This window comes from Scylla paramamosain, chromosome 24 (assembly GCF_035594125.1).
Source record: "Scylla paramamosain isolate STU-SP2022 chromosome 24, ASM3559412v1, whole genome shotgun sequence".
In the NCBI taxonomy this organism is placed as follows: Eukaryota; Metazoa; Arthropoda; class Malacostraca; order Decapoda; family Portunidae; genus Scylla; species Scylla paramamosain.
The window spans coordinates 3,355,001-3,372,500 of NC_087174.1; the positions used below are offsets into that span (position 1 = coordinate 3,355,001).

Sequence of the window (17,500 nt, forward strand, 5' to 3'; positions counted from 1 at the left end):
GAAAATTAACTTAAAATTGAATGAGGGGATAAAGGCTAAAGGAAGATATAGTTTGGGGGGAACGATAGGCGAAGAGGTAAGGTGAGAGTGAATGAGGGGACAGGTAGGGTGGTCAGGAGGGGGAAAGACTGAGAACGCAATACGAGAAACCAGAATGAGAGGCAATGAGAGGGGAAAAAAGGGAGGTCAGATGAGGGGAAGTGAGGTGTTAACTGGAAAACTAGACAAAAAACCACACGTTAACACCCACAGCACCACACCAGGCTAGGAATGAAGCAAGTGAAGGGATGAGAGCGTGAAAGAGGGGAAGAGCGGAAGGAAGAGGGAAAAGGGGGAAGGGGGAGGGGGTGGTAACAGTGGGTTAGTGAAGGGAAAGAGAAATTAATGTTTTGTAAAGAACTGTACATAAAGAGAGTTTATGAGAGAGAGAGAGAGAGAGAGAGAGAGAGAGAGAGAGAGAGAGAGAGAGAGAGAGAGAGAGAGAGAGAGAGAGAGAGTCATGTGATTTATTTTTTTCGCCTTGTTTTTTCTTTGTTTCTTTGTAATAAAAGAGAGAGAGAGAGAGAGAGAGAGAGAGAGAGAGAGAGAGAGAGAGAGAGAGAGAGAGAGAGAGAGAGAGAGAGAGAGGATCAGTGGAAGACGAGGGATAGATGGGAAAGGCGAGGGAAAGGAAGGGAAGGGCGAGAGAGAGAGAGAGAGAGAGAGAGAGAGAGAGAGAGAGAGAGAGAGAGAGAGAGAGAGAGAGAGAGATGGAAACATGTAGATAGTTGTTTTGTTTCCATTAAATATTTCCTTTTTATGTCGTTTGTGTTTCCTCTTACACCCTTACCGAGAGAGAGAGAGAGAGAGAGAGAGAGAGAGAGAGAGAGAGAGAGAGAGAGAGAGAGAGAGAGAGAGAGTAGATGATATACGTAGATAAAAAGAGGAAAAAAAGAAAAGGGGAAAATAGAGACCATGTGATAAATGAAGGGAAAACAATAGATAAAGGGGAAAAAAAAAGACTCGCGTATCTATCTATTCCTTTCCCCTCACACCCTCACGCTTATCTGGCAGCGTGAGGGGGAAGAGGGGAAAGATAGAGACAAGGGGAAACACGGGAGACAGTGATATATTTCCCTCTTTCCCTCACCATTCAACAGGTAGCGATCAAGGGGAAGTGAGGGAAGGAGGAGGAGGAGGAGGAGGAGGAGGAGGAGGATAGGAGGAGGATAGGAGGAAGGTAAAGAAATGGAGAGGAAGGTGCATAGCGTTTAGAAAAGTGGAAAATGAGAGAGACAGAGAGAGAGAGAGAGAGAGAGAGAGAGAGAGAGAGAGAGAGAGAGAGAGAGAGAGAGAGTTAAACTAAAATTAATGGCAGAGAGACCAAGCGAGAGAGAGAGAGAGAGAGAGAGAGAGAGAGAGAGAGAAACAGAGAAAGTAACAACGAAAGGACGGAGAGGGAAGTAGAAAGAGGGTGAAGGAAGGAATGAGGGGAAGGGAAGAGGGAATTTATGGAGTTTGTGTAATTTCCACGCCCCTCTAATCCCCATCTCCCATCATTAACATCATCTGTCCATCATTAGTGGGCGGGAAGCGTGTTGGTGATGATGGTGATGATGATTGTTATGATGGTGATAATAGTGACAGTGATCTCTCCCTCTCATTACGTAAATGCCAACTTGATGTTTTTGTCAGTGTTTCCTTTGTATTGTTTTATTATTATTTGTTAAGTGGTGTTGTTACTACTGCTTTTACTGTTGCTGATATTACTGGTGGTGGTGGTGGTGGTGGTGGTGGTGGTGGTGGTGCTGCTGCTGCCACCTACTGCTACTACTTCTACAGCTACAGCAACGATGACAACTATCATTTTCTACTACTACTACTACTACTACTACTACTACTACTACTACTACTACTACTACTACAGCTACAGCTACACTGACAATTATTATATTCTACTACTACTACTACTACTACTAATAATAATAATAATAATAATAATAATGATAATAATGATACTACTACTACTACTACTACTACTACTACTACTACTACTACTACTACTACTACTAATAATAATAATAATAATAATAATAATAATAATGATAATACCACCAGATTAATCTCTGTATTTCCTTAGAAACACAGTGACTCTTGTTTCACAAACCTTTGTGTACCGCGTGTCATTAAAGACTGTTAAGTTATGAAAATGAAAAAACCGAGAAAAGCAGAGCGCTCCTCATATTATACAGCAAAAGCGATAAAGGAGACGCTGGTTAATTACTTAATGTAGTGAATTAAATAAAATGTGTCATGTGTTTGGTTGCCTTGTGCAGCGGCCACAGGAGACGAAAGGAAAAACATTCAAGTTCTAGAAAAGTGACCTTGAAAAGAGTGGTGGGAAATGGCAGGTGAAGCGGCATGACGACAGATTGTGAGTGAAGTCAGTCGAAGGAGAATTGATTAAACGTGGTGCTGTGTGAGGGTTGACTCCTTGCCCTCACACACGGAGAATATTACATGAAGAGGTGAGCGCGTCCCTTGAGAGGAGCAGAATTGACTGACCCGATGCAGAACACCTATTGATACGAGTAATTCTAGCGAAGCTGGCTTAGCAATTCCTGAGATAAGAACTTTCCAGTTAAAGCTTGTATAAATAGAGGATAGAAATAAAGGATAGAAAAGTATAAAATCAGAAATATTCATCGCACAAGCAGGAATTAGTTTTGTTAATGAAAACAGCTCTCTGAAAGACTGACAGATGGAAAAACCGTGTTAATGTACCAAATCCAACCATGTTCCTCCTGACTTATCCATAAACACCGTGAAGGTCAGAAATGAAGCGTTCTGTATAGTGTGCTGTTCAAGTATGAATGTCCACCACGGGGTAATCTGGGAAGCGCCGCCAAGTAATGCTCCGTACACGAGTCGCCACTGTAATGGAAGGCAGGGCGTGGAGATCGACAGTCTTCGGTGAATAATAGAGAGTTGGAGACGGATCGGATCTCCGCTGAAGTCTATCTTAGATGCGTTTACGACAACAACATCCACGGAGCATCAAAGAGAGAGAGAGAGAGAGAGAGAGAGAGAGAGAGAGAGAGAGAGAGAGAGAGAGAGAGAGAGAGAGAGAGAGAGTAGGAATACAGTTTAATAAGGATTACACACTAGAGTAATGAAAGGAAGAGCACAAGCTGTTAGTTGACAAGTAGTGAAGAATTTTCCCATTAGAGATAGTTTCAAAATCCTTAGAAACACAGGAAATCAAGACCAAGGATCCTTACTTTTTTTTTTTTTTAAGGATTACGGATGTCACTCGTCCATGCAATGGGATCAAAGAAAACATTCCGGGAAGAAGGAAAGAGGAGCGTTGTTGAATATAGAATAGTTTCACCAGTCTGGATGTGAACGCATTAACACACACAATATCCGGAGCCAACTGTACCTCAACTCTTTCACCAGGACTGTTTCTTAAAGACCGCAGAGATTACCATTATGGTTTTCATGGGGTGTTTCTCTTACTTAGAGCTTGGAATCTTTGTTAAACTGCTTCTAGATTCATAAATACAGGTTCACTTGCCGCTAGAATCATGAATATGGATTTTCATGGATGTTTTTCTTACTGGGAACGTAGAACCTTCGTTAAACTACTCCTAGAATCAGGAACGCTCATTAATCTACCACTAGAATCATGAACACTTGTCAATATACCTCTAGAACCATGAGTACTTGTTTATATACCACTAAAATCATGAACACTCGTGAAAATACCTCTACAACCATGAGTGCTCGTTTATCTACCACTAGAATCAGGAACACTCGAAAATCTATCACTGGAATCATGAAAACCTATTAATCTCCCACTAGAATCAGGAACACTCGTTAATCTATCACTGGAATCATTATAAACCCATTAATCTACCACTAAGAATCAGGAACACTCGTAAATCTATCACTGAAATCATGAAAACTCGTTGTTCTAGAAGTGGAATCAAGACCACTCTCAAAACCCTGTCAATTTCTAGCAGAGATCGTAAAAAGTGTTAGATAAAAGATCTGCAAACGTTTAGGAATACGAAGGGACGTCGATTTGGATTGTAAGAGTCGGGAAGGTCAAGGCCAGTCAGTGAAGGTATTATGAAAATTTCAATTGTGGGTACAGCAAGTTAAAGGGAAGGGGAGCGGAAAGAAGAGGAGCGGGTGGAACTAAATTGGGTTATTATTATTATTATTATCTTTCATTCCTCTCTTGCTTTTTTTTTTCTTTCTTTTTACTTTTTTTTTTTTTGAAGTTGGGTCGACACTATGAACAAACATCTTTTTACTTTATTTTGTTGTATTTGTTGTTTTTATCTCCTATTTTTCATTTATCTATCTATTTTTTTTTTCTTTTTCCACTTGTCCAGTCTCCCTAACACGCAAAAGAAAACACTGAATAAATATTAAAGAGGGAGGAAAGAGACGCATTTAATACTCTTATGTTTGTGATATTTCCTTTACAGTGTATACTAAATAATGTGATTATGTATTGAATGTATTTAAGTATTGAATTTTAAATAGAAACTCATTACCTTACAGCTCTTACGCTCGCTCTTTCCATTTTCAGGCATCAGGTTTTCAGTGTTGTTGTTGTTGTTGTTGTTATTATTATTATTATTATTATTATTATTATTATTATTATTATTATTATTATTGAAAATCTAATCATGTCATATCTCTCTCTCTCTCTCTCTCTCTCTCTCTCTCTCTCTCTCTCTCTCTCTCTCTCTCTCTCTCTCTCTCTGTCCATATATCTATCTGTCATTCTATTCGTCTTTCCATCTCTCTGCCTGTCTATCTGTCTGTCCGTCTGTCTGTCTGTCTGTCTGTCTGTCTGTCTCAGCTGGAGAAGGAGGACTTCGGAAAATATCTGTGCTACTCAAGAAATTCCTTTGGAGAGAACGACGGCACGGTGGAGCTTCACGGTGAGTCCCCCCTCCCTTCCCCTTGCATACACCTCCCGTTTTCTTTAGTCTCTTGGTGCATATTATTCCCATTTTCACTAAGCATGTATGTATGTATGTATGTATGAACTCTCTTCCGTATCTTTTCTAATTCGGGGTATTCATTATGTGTGTGTGTGTGTGTGTGTGTGTGTGTGTGTGTGCAATCCTGTGTTGTTATATTACACGGTTTTGTCGTTAGTTTTATCGTTTGTTGTGTCACGTTCTTTTCGCGAGTTACATTGTGTCATTTCCCTTGTTTCAATAAATATTTGTGCCTACACTCACGGCGATTATTCGAGAGAGAGAGAGAGAGAGAGAGAGAGAGAGAGAGAGAGAGAGAGAGAGAGAGAGCTTGCCTAACGTGTACAAACATGTTTTCACTGATAAGACGGTAACCAGAGAAGACCACAGGGGATGGGAGGAGGAGGAGGAGGAGGAGGAGGAGGAGAAGGAGAAGGAGAAGGAGGAAAACTAACTTATCTTTAATTTGATGAAATACAAGTAAAGTGAAGAGTCTATTAATTTGAATAGTTGTGTTGTTATTGTATGCATGTATGTATGTATGTATGTATGTATGTATGTATGTATGTATGTATGATATCACTTTCTGGTTTAAATGTCACTAAATCACACATATAGAGAAACAAACAGACTAAAAGAAAGACACAGAGGGAGGTAGACACAAACAAGCGCGTACACACACACACACACACACACACACACACACACACACACACACACACACACATGACTCAACGTTGCCATAAACACATATTTTACAGCGGTACACAACCCTCTTTTACGACTGAGGGATTTCATATAGGCGTGTTGCTAACCCCGTCCCCCATTCTCTCTCTCTCTCTCTCTCTCTCTCTCTCTCTCTCTCTCTCTCTCTCTCTCTCTCTCTCTCTCTCTCTCTCTCTCTCTCTCTTGTACTCATATATTCCCAATTCAATTTTCATCAATTCAATTATTTCATTTTCACGTTTTGCTTTATTCATTTTTTTTTCTTTTCCCCTTCCATTCTTTCTCACTTGCCTGACTTACCTTTTAGTCTCTTTATTTTCTTTAAATGTACTTCTTTATTTATATTTTTATCTATTTTTCATTGCATTTTTTTTGCCCTTCAGGTTTTATCTATCCCCACTTTTCCTCAGCTTCATTTTAATTTGTCGACATTAATTTCCAGTTCACGTCATTATTTTTATATATTTATTATTCTTCGCATCATTTTCCTTCATATTATTCCGTCTGTTTTTTCTCCAGTCTTCCTTTCTCCACATTAATTAACGTATGTGTTGTTCTTCTGTCTTGCCTTCATTTCTCAACATTTTCAGTCGAAGTCTAGCAAAATTATTCACGATTTCTTTTGTTTCCCTCCACAGAGCTCACGAGGCCACAGACCACCACCAACAGGAAGAAGCCGCCCATCAGTAAGACCACAGTTTACCTTCTCTCTGTCTAATGATTAGCGTCCAGTTTCGAATTATCATTATCAACGCAAAATTGTTACCCAGTGTTAATATATTTTTAAGGTATTGCTGGTTATTAAGTTTGTATCTTGTAATTAGTGGTGGTAGTGTTTTTTTCGTTAATGCTGATGGAAATTGTAAAACGGTGTCAGTTATAAGTTATTAGACCCTCTGTGATTTTGGTGACTTGTGGGTGTTGTGTGGTAGTGAGTGGCGACGCTTGTCCATCTCCATTAAGCTCTTTATTTGACTGATTGATTGATGTAGCTGGTTAGTTGCTTAGCTAGTTAGTCAGTCAGGTAGATAGCTAGTTATTCGAATAATTATTTAGCTAGGCAGTCAGTTAATTAGTCAGCAGTCAGTTATTCATCAGGTCAATCTGTCAGTTAGTCAGCTACTCAGTCAATCAGTCAGTCAGTCAGTTAATTTGTCAGGCAGTAAGTAATTCAGTCAGTCAGTCAGTCAGTCAGTCAGCTCGTTTGGCAGGTATTAAGTCAGTCAGTCAGTTAATTAGTCCTGTATTTAAGTGTAAGGAGTGGCGAGGTAACTTAGTTTGAATGACGAGTTCTGTGTATTCCCTTGAGCCAAGCTTGGACTGCAGACGCTCGCTAAACCTAAAGAGAATGTGTTTAATAGCGCCAATTTGTATCAATTAAAGGTGGGTGATGTAACGTCTTGCGTCACCCTTCACCCAACACTACCACGCCTACTGCTGATTGCCTCAAGCTGTACTTGTTGGTGTGCTGGTGGTGCTAGTGATGGTGGTGGTGATGTAGAGGGGGTGATGATGTTGGTTAATATATTTTTTTTATATATCAAGGTTCATTTGGTGTCATTTTCTGTTAATATCATTCTTCTATTATTGCTTCGTCTTGTTGTGATGGTGGTGGTGAAAATGATGATGGTGATAATGGTGATGATGACACAGGGTAACACTCGTTTGTGTATCAATGAATCATGTCATCTTCTGCATCATTACCATCCTGTTATTGCTTTAATTAATAATGATGATATAAATAATGATGGCGGTAACGGGGATGATAATATAGACTAACACTAATTTGTAGACCAGTATTAAGTTAAATTGGGTTAGGTATACCAGTATATCATCCTGTGGTAAGCCTCATTATCACCGTGTTGTGGCTTCACCTAACAACACCAGTGATGAAAATGATAACAGCGAAGACAACAGTGGTAATAACGACCATACATACATACACATACATACACATACATACACACTGACACTCACTAACACGGCACACCACACTCACTAATATGAAGCAACTTACACACCACATGACTACGTTGCTGCTGCGCCTGTTAACCAATAAACCAACCACCCACCTAATCAATGACCGGCCGTCACATTTCAGACCCCGAGCACGTGAACTCCATTGAACAGTATCCGAAGAGTGGTCACGGGGGCCGGAGCCAGAACCAGGTGATTTTTAACCCCGGGGAGAGCGGCGGGGGGATGGCGCCCGGGAGGAAGGTGAGTCACGAGCTGGGACAACGCATGGACCTGGGCGGCGGCGTGGGCGGCGGTGTGGGCGGCGTTGGAGGAGGCGGCACAGGACAGCATCAGACCAGCCAGCTCGGGCGAGGCTCCTCCGTGAAGAACATCATCTCAAGCATGATGCCCGGGAATACAGGTGAGAGAGAGAGAGAGAGAGAGAGAGAGAGAGAGAGAGAGAGAGAGAGAGAGAGAGAGAGAGAGAGAGAGAGAGAGAGAGTGACCTTAGATATTACGGCTTTATTCACCAGTGCATCATTTGTCACAAGGAAGAATAGACAAGTTTCAGTCCAAATTAAGGTATGATTACAATATAACCAATAATTCGTTTCCTCTCCACAAAAAAAAAAAAAAAAATGACGAAAGACAAGAAAAATTATGCATCAGTTTAAGAAAATCACAAAAATAATAATAATAAAAAAAAACAAAAACGGATAGAAAGACATTAGGTTAGGATACGTTAGAGAAATCCACAGACGGACACAGAATAAAGACAGAAAAATGCACTCACCAACAGACAGACAGACAGACAGACAGACAGAGGGACCAAGAGAGAGACAGACACAATTACCGTAACAAATGATAACTCCTACCCTTCCCAATATACACCATCAATACTACACTACTTAAATAATCACCCCACTATTGCCTCGCCTGAATCCTCGTAATTTCACACCTCTCCTTCTCTCCTTCCCCTCTCCCTCTCTCTCTCCCTCTCCCTCTCTCACTCTCTCTCTCTCCTCCATCCTCTCTTATCTCTTCCTTTTCAACTCCACCTTCCCTCCTATCCTTCCTCCTTCTTATCTCCACGTCCCTTTCCTCTACGTTTTGCCTCCTCCTCCTCCTCCTCCTCCTTATCTTCATGTCTCTTTTCCATACAATTCCTCTTCCTCCTCCTTCTCCTCCTCCTCCTCCTCCTCCTTCTCCTCAAACTCTCTTCCCTCCCTCCACCTCATACAGCATCCGTGTCCGCCCCCTACATATTCCTCCTCCTCCTCCTCCTCCTCCTCCTCCTCCTCCTCCTCAAACTCTCTTCCCTCCCTCCACATACAGCATCCGTGTCCGCCCCTTACATACTCCTCCTCCTCCTCCTCCTCCTCCTCCTCCTCCTCCTCCTCCTCCTCCTCCTCACTTTATGATAGTTAACTAAGCATTCAAATTCCTCCATAGCAACTGATACTCCTCTTCCTCCTCCTCCTCCTCCTCTTCCTCCTCCTCCTCCTCCTCCTCCTCCTTCTCCTCCCCCCAACCAAGATAACCAATAACTGTAGGGGGGTTTCTTTGAAGAGGAGACCTCCCCCGACCCCCCCCCTCCCTGTATCGAAATTGTTGTGGGGAGAGTTTGGGGGGTAGAGGAAGAGGAGGAAGAGGAGGAGGAGGAGGAGGAAAAGAGGGAGGTAGTATGCGAGTAAAGCGAAAGTGGGAAGCAGTAGAAGAGATAAACAGAGGAGAAAGAAGTAGGAGATGAAGGAGGAGAAGGAGAACTGAGAGAAGAAGAAGAGGAAGATAAAGACGATGGAGAAGAGGAAAGAGGAAGAGGAAACAAGAAATAGGAAGGAAATAGGCAGTTTGGGGAAGAGTGAAACCAGACAAGTGAGGGAATATAGGGAGAAGAGGAAGAGGAGGAGGAGGAGGAGGAGGAGGAGGAAGAGGAGGAGGAGGAGGAAATAGGAGGGAGGAGGGAGATGAGTGGGGGGGAGGATGAATACATATAGACAACGTGTTCTTAGACAGTACTATTTACCAGTGAGTTATAGAGAGAGAGAGAGAGAGAGAGAGAGAGAGAGAGAGAGAGAGAGAGAGAGAGAGAGAGAGAGAGAGAGAGAGACCAATGATGAGAAGGGTTACAGGGAGACAGGGAAGAAGGGAAATGAGGGGAAAAGAGATAGGGAATGGAAGAGGGGAGGAAAATGGGTGAAAAGAGCAGGGAAATAGGGAAAAAGGAAAAGGGAAACAGATGAAAGAGAGAGAGAGAGAGAGAGAGAGAGAGAGAGAGAGAGAGAGAGAGAGAGAGAGAGAGAGAGAGAGGAATGCAAAAGGGGAGAGGGAAGAGGGGAGGAGAGCCTGCATTAAAGATTAGACGGAAGGTAAATTAGTTTGGTAAAATATTCCATGTTATTTTACTAGATTCTCACACTTACGCTAAATTAAAACCTAAAAAGAGAGAGAGAGAAAAAAAAAATAGCATAAAACCAACAAACTAAAAGGATATGAAGAGAAATGAATTTACAGAAAGGGGAGGAGGAGGAGGAGAGGAGAGGGAAGGGGAGGAGAGAGAGGAGAGGAGTAGAGGGGTACTATTACACTCCCCCGTCCCCTTCCCCCCTCTCCGGCCACTCTTGAAGTAAATAAAGGGATAATGAAGCGAATATTTGAGATTTTACTGAATTTTTGTGGAAAAGCCGCGTTTAGCCTGAGGGCGTGACGCTTGGCTGGGAAGTGGGCAGCGTGTGCCTTTGATTAACGCTCGCTCCCTTTGACGATCGCTCATTTCACACACCGGAGGGAGAGAGGGAGAGGGAGGAGAGAGAGAGGGAGAGGGAGAGGGTCCATTGCTGTGGCTCAAGTTAGTTTGGTCAGTTTTCCCTCAATGAGAACCGCACTAGAGAGAGAGAGAGAGAGAGAGAGAGAGAGAGAGAGAGAGAGAGAGAGAGAGAGAGAGAGAGAGAGAAAGAGTGAGAGAGAGAGCGTCAGGGATGAATTCATAATGTGTATTTCCCATAATTCCTTGCACACACTCTCTCTCTCTCTCTCTCTCTCTCTCTCTCTCTCTCTCTCTCTCTCTCTCTCTCTCTCTCTCTCTCTCTCCATTCCTTCCCCTCATTCCTTCCTTTCATTCATTCCTTACTCTCATATTATTCTCTTCTTCCCCTTCTTCCCCTTTCTTTCCCTCCACCCCATTCCCTCCCCTTATCCCTGTCCCTCCCCTCACTCCCCTTCCTTTGTTTCCCACATTTCCCCCCTCATCCACTGACGCTTTTCCTCTTCCCTGTTTATCCCCTCTTCGTTTCCTTCCTTCTCCCCCCTCTTCTCTCTTCCCTCTTCTCTCTTCCCTCTTCTCTCTTCCCTCTTTCCTCTTCCTTCCATTTATCTTCCTCACTCTTCACTCCCCTCAAACATTACCTTTCTTTTATTTCTCTTGTTCTTCCCCTCTCTTCTCTCTTTCTCACCCGTGTTTCCCTTTTCCTCTTTCCCTCTCTCCCCTCTCATCTCCCCTCGGCACCTTCATCTCCTTCTCTCACTTCCCCTCTCTTTCTCAACCGTCTCTCCCTCTTCCTTCTTTACTCTCCGCCTCTCTCCCTTCTCCCTATCTCCCTTCACCCCCCTCTCTCTCTCTCTCTCTCTCCCCCCTCTCATCTCCCCTCGGTCTCTCCATCTCCCCAGTGAAAGGCAAGACTCTGTTGATATCGTTCTGTAATACTTTGAGTTCTCAGCGAGGGGAAACGGGGAAGAGGGAGGAGGAGGGACGTGGGGAGGAGAAGGGGCGAAGGGGAGGAGGAGGGGCGTGGGGAGGAGGACGGGTAAAGGGGGAGAGGGTTAAAAGTTTTCAATAAATTTGCGTCATACTTTTTTTTTTTTTATATTTTGCGAAAAGTATCTGAAGAATTTCTCTGTTTTTCTTTTTCCCTTCCTTTTTTTATTCCTCTCTTTTTATTCCCGTCTTTTGATTCCACTTCCTTTTATTCCCTTCTTCCTTGTCTTCCGTGTGTCTTTGTCTCTGTCTGTCAGTTAGTGTGTGTATGTGTGTGTGTGTGTGTGTGTGTGTGTGTGTGTGTGTGTGTGTGTGTGTGTGTTTGTTTGTTTGTTGGCCTCTGTTTGTCTGCTTGCCTGTCTGTCTGTCTGTCTTGTTTGCTTGTTTGTCTGTCTGTCTGTCAGTTAGTGTGTGCGTGTGTCTGTCTGGCTGTTCAGTGTGTTTGTATGATGGTCTCTCTCTCTCTCTCTCTCTCTCTCTCTCTCTCTCTCTCTCTCTCTCTCTCTCTCTCTCACACACACACACACACACACACACACACACACACACACACACACGTTTCCTTCGCCTCTTTAGCTACTTGTCTCGTTTATACCCCCTCCCTCCTTCCCCTCCCCCTCCCTTCCCCTCTTTCAATACCTCCTTCTATATCATCATCATTATTCTCTTACATCAAAGCAACCATCATATGTACCCCCCCATCCATCCCTTCCTTCGCCTCGCTTCTCCCCTCGCTGCTTCCCCTCGTCTGAGCAGTGTTAGCAGTGAAATTTATTCGAGGGATTCGTGTGTGGGATGCCCAGCTCTAGTTATCATATAAATTGACTCTAATACCCTAAACCATCCGACAACTTACCTCAGCTTCTGTTGGGAGGGGAAGGAGACGCGAAGGAGGCGGTGGGAAGGCATGGGAGCTAATGGGAGCCAGAGAGAGATAGGGAGATAGACAATGAGAGCTACGTAGTGAGGTGACATGAGGTCGGGGAAATGGGGAAAGGGTTAAGACATGAGGAAATGGGAGTAAGGTGAGAGAAATAGTCGGTATGGGTGTAAGGTGAGGGGAAATGGAGGGAAGAAGATAGAACGGATGGGAGGTGAGGGGAAGAAGAGGGAAGACGAAGAAAGGTGAGGTGATGGGAGATGAGAAGGGATAGGAGTATGAAGAGAAAGAAATGGGAAGAGATGAGAATGAGGAGAAGGGAGTGGCGAAGAAGAGAAGAGGAAGGGAAAGGATTAAGGAAAGGGGGAAGGAAGAGAAGGAATAGAGAGAGGAAGGGAACAAGGAAGAGGAGAGGAGGAAGACAACGGTGAGAGGGAAAGGTAGATAACGTTAGGTAAGGTCAAGAGGAGGGAGGAAGGAAGGAAGAAGGAAGAGGAGGAGGAAGAGGAGGGGAGGAAGTGAGGGAAGGGAGAAGGGGGAGACAGAGGAGATGGAGGGAGAAGGGAGGTGAAGGGAATGAGAGAGAGAGAGAGAGAGAGAGAGAGAGAGAGAGAGAGAGAGAGAGAGAGAGAGAGAGAGAGAGAGAGAGAGAGAGGTGAAGGGAAAGTTATGGGAAGGGAATAGGAGGAGTTTATGAAGGACAGTTAGCCTATACTACTACTACTACTACTACTACTACTACTACTACTACTACTACTACTACTACTACTACTACTACTGTTACTGCTACTACTACTACTACTACTACTACTACTACTACTGTTACTGCTACTACTACTACTACTACTAAAATATTAAATGCATCGATAGCTGTAAGTACCGGGGTGTCTAGAGAGAGAGAGAGAGAGAGAGAGAGAGAGAGAGAGAGAGAGAGAGAGAGAGAGAGAGAGAGAGAGAGAGAGACGTAAAGTTTGGTGCCAAAGGATATTGTCTGCCAGCGGTGTGTACGTATGTGTGTGTGTGTGTGTGTGTGTGTGTGTGTGTGTGTGTGTGTGTGTGTGTGTGTGTGTGTACGACTAAATGTTCAGAGAGAGAGAGAGAGAGAGAGAGAGAGATCCACATAATCCATCCATCTTTTCTTTTCTCCTTTCTTTCTTTCTTTCTTTTCTTCTTTGCTTCTTTCTTCTTTCTTTGGTCTTCACAATCTTCCTCCTCCTTCGTTTTATCCAGTTATCTCTATTTCCTCTTCTATTTCTCTTTCTGTGTGTCATTCTATTTTCTATTCTTTCTTTTCCTCCTCCTCCTCCTCCTCCTCCTCCTCCTCCTCCTCCTCCCCCTCCTCCTCTTCCTAGTACTTCACTCATATTATTCCTCTTCATGCCCTTTCTCTCTCTCTCTCTCTCTCTCTCTCTCTCTCTCTCTCTCTCTCTCTCTCTCTCTCTCTCTCTCTCTCTCTCTCTCTCTCTCGTGTTGTAGATTAAAAGCACCTTGATTTTTTTCTCTTTTGAGCTAATTTGGTGGAAAGGTGGGCAGGTGTTAACGAGAGAGAGAGAGAGAGAGAGAGAGAGAGAGAGAGAGAGAGAGAGAGAGAGAGAGAGAGAGAGAGAGAGAGGAAAGTAGATATGGTGTGACTAGTACATCTCTCTCTCTCTCTCTCTCTCTCTCTCTCTCTCTCTCTCTCTCTCTCTCTCTCTCTCTCTCTCTCTCTCAGATCGAAGTAAGCGTCACAAAGAGGAAGTGAAAGTTGTATCGTATCTCTCTCTCTCTCTCTCTCTCTCTCTCTCTCTCTCTCTCTCTCTCTCTCTCTCTCTCTCTCTCTCTCTCTCTCTCTCTCCCCCCCCTCCCTCCTCTCCTTTCCTTTCCTCCTCTCTTCTCTCCTTCCTTCTCTCCCTTTTCCCTCTTCGCTCTCTCTTGTTCTTAGTCTCTGGGTTTGTTCTCTCTCTCTCTCTCTCTCTCTCTCTCTCTCTCTCTCTCTCTCTCTCTCTCTCTCTCTCTCTCTCTCTCTCTCTCTCTCTCTCTCTCTCTCTCTCTCTCTCTCTCTCTCTCTCTCTCTCTCTCTCTCTCTCTCTCTCTCTCTCTCTCTCTCTCTCTCTCTCTCTCTCTCTCTTCCTTTACTTCCTGACGTGTTAACTTCCGACACCCTCCCTCCTCCTCCTCCTCCTCCTCCTCCTCCTCCTCCTCCTCCTCCTCCTCCTTCTCCTCCTCCTCCTCCTTTTCCTCCTCCTCCTCCTCCTCCTCTGTTCTCTTAATTTACAAAATACACCTTATTTGTTGCTTTGTTTTTTGTAAGTAATGTATCTTAAGTTTATGCTCTCTCTCTCTCTCTCTCTCTCTCTCTCTCTCTCTCTCTCTCTCTCTCTCTCTCCTTTCTTTTTTCTATAGTCACCTGTTCCATCTTCCTTCTATCCCTTCTTTCCCCTCTGTTTCCCCCCCCCTTAGTTTTCCTTCCCCTTTCCTTTCCTTCATCCCCTCGTCCCTTCACTTCCCCTCGTCCCCGAACCTTCGACTTTTGCAAGATTTATAACTATTTTATTTGTGAACTTTTTTGCCTTGATATTCTTCTGGCTTTCGGTCGATTGAGGGTAAGTAAGAGGGGAGACGAGGGGAGGGATTATGGGTAGGGGAGGGGAGTTGGGGAGGGATCGAGGGCACGGAGGGTTAAGGGATACACAATGGTGAGGGGAGAGGGGAAGAGGTTAAGGAGACTCTGTGGAGATTGAAAAAGGGGAAGACTGGTTTAGACTTGAACTGAGGGGGACACGGGGAGGTATATGTGAATGAATGGGTGAATATATGTATGTATGTCTGAGTGAATGGGTCAGGGATGAATGTGTTTATGGGTAAGGATGATGAAAGGATTGTATTGATGGTGATTGTAGTTGTAGTTGTAGTAGTTCTGATGGTAGTAGTAGTAGTAGTAGTAGTAGTAGTAGATCATTCAGAAAGTAGTAAAAATTGTGTTAACGCTACTACTACTACTACTACTACTACTACTACTACTACTACAATAACAACAACAACAAAAACAACAAAACCAGCAATATAAAAACACAGAGTTACACACACACACACACACACACACACACACACACACACACACACACACACACACACACACACACACACACGTACATACATTTTCAACGCACGGGCAATGACGTAATAATTTACCGTTCACTGATTGGATATCACAGTGAATGACGTCAAAACACATCGCGTAACGTCATCAACGTCACTTTCTTCTTTACTTCATAACGAAAACGTATACCAGAGTTGGTCACGTGACTTACTTCCCTAACTAACACGAAAGAGCCAATTTTGACCTCAACTCTATATTGCCCCTAATAGTTACTGTTATTACCACACCTGCATTAGTGGCAGGTGTGTAGTTGAGTGGTTGAGATGGGTGAAAGGTGTGTTTGGTGTGAGGGTGACTACTTATGTGTGTGGGAGATGGACAGGTGTGTGGGAGATTGACAGATTTATGGGAGATGAACAGGTGTGCATGGATGGACAAATACACGGGGGATGAACAGATATGTGGTAGAATGAACTAGTGGGTGTGGGAATAAACAGATGTGTGGGGGTGGACAGGTGTGTGAGGAAAGTATTAATTGATTGAAAGACTTTTGACTCCACACCAAGAGGAGAGGAAGAGGAAGCATTAAAGTAAGGAGAAGAAAGGTAGCGAATGGAGAGGGAGAAGGGAATAAAGGGAAGGAGAAAAGAAGGAAGAAAGGAAACGGTGGGAGGGAAAGGTAGATAAATTTAGGTAATAGGAAAAAGACAGACAGGTGTGCTCGAGAGACAGGTGTGTGTGTGTGTGTGTGTGTGTGTGTGTGTTAGTGTATAATGCGGTATCGTGTATGTGAATATACAATAACATTTATACATTTTTTTTTTTGTCAGACTTTGCCGCGTATTCTCTTCGCATTGATAGAAGAATTGTTTGATGTCCATGAACTGGCCTTTGAATGCGTGAATTTGAGCTTTAATAGCGTTCAAATCGTCCCATGTATGCGAATTTTTTTGACGTTGATATTAATGATTTAACCTTTGTTTGGGATCTACCATTTGTCAACACTTTTTTTTCCCCCTTTTTTTTGAATATACAGATCTTGAATATATATATATTTTTTTATGATTCTCTTTTATTTTTAAGCATATTTCAATTTCGCAAATTGTTGATCTGTATGTTATGTGCGTTTGTGTGTGTGTGTGTGTGTGTGTGTGTGTGTGTGTGTGTGTGTGTGTCCCAGTACTTCATGTGGGTATGAATTATGGCGCGGCGTGACATCCTACTTGCTATCTTACCTGACTAGCAAACGTACCTTGAGCGACTCACTGACTGACCAGCACAATCACACGATCCCTCAGGCGGCGGTGGCTGCCTTGAACATTTCCGCTGCGCACTGAGTAGAAGCATCTCACGGTTGCACAACGAACGAAAGAACCGCAATGACTAATTAAGAAATAAATGGAATGAACAACAAACACATGAGATATTAATAGAAGCAAGTAGTACAGAATGAGTTAGAGAAATGGAATGCTTTTAATCAACAGGACGAGGCATGACGGTGAATGCAGATAACTAGGATATTGAAAAGTGGTGAATGGAAGAAGATAGAAGCTGGGGAGGAGAGCAAGGAAGAACGACACGTAGGGAGTTTTATTAATCTGGGAAGTGAAGGACAGCAGATGATGACACGTGTTGGGTGAAGGAGTAAAGAGACACGCGTAGGAAGAAAACGGAAGGTGGAAGTAAGGACAGACGAAGGATAAGAATAGAAATAGATTAGACACCACTTGGAAGATAAAGAAGGAATGGTAGACTGGGAATAAGTAAAGAAATGAAGGTTTGACTGTAGAACGTGAAATGGAGACTGGTAGTATGGAGACAGTAGGAGGTAAAGGTAGACAAATGAGAAGAACGTAAGTAGGTGTAACATATGTACCGTAGAAAAGTAAAGGAGGGATGATAGACTGAAAAAAAATAAATGTTATATGTAGAATTATAACAGACGAGCGTGTAGATGTGGAGAAAAAAAGAATAAAGGTAAACTAATAAAAAAAAATAGACAGGTGTGGTGTTACATTGAAGGAAAAGGAGTGAAGGTAGACTACTTGGACAGGTATGAGAGAGAAGTATAGGGCTAAAAGGGAAATTAACCAGAATATAGGCAGGTGTGGCAGTGCTAT

The 17,500-nt window shown here is 43.2% G+C and overlaps 1 protein-coding gene across 2 annotated transcripts in view; it reads left to right on the forward strand.

Moving 5' to 3' along the window:
* Positions 1 to 17,500, forward strand: part of LOC135112581 (protein amalgam-like) — a 162,885-nt gene that overhangs the window by 142,931 nt on the left and 2,454 nt on the right. For both annotated transcript variants that reach the window (XM_064027054.1, XM_064027055.1), the window contains 3 exons: positions 4,859 to 4,940; positions 6,347 to 6,394; positions 7,810 to 8,088. In XM_064027054.1, the coding sequence (XP_063883124.1) occupies positions 4,859 to 4,940; positions 6,347 to 6,394; positions 7,810 to 8,088 (409 nt within the window). The remainder of the gene's footprint in view (positions 1 to 4,858; positions 4,941 to 6,346; positions 6,395 to 7,809; positions 8,089 to 17,500) is intronic.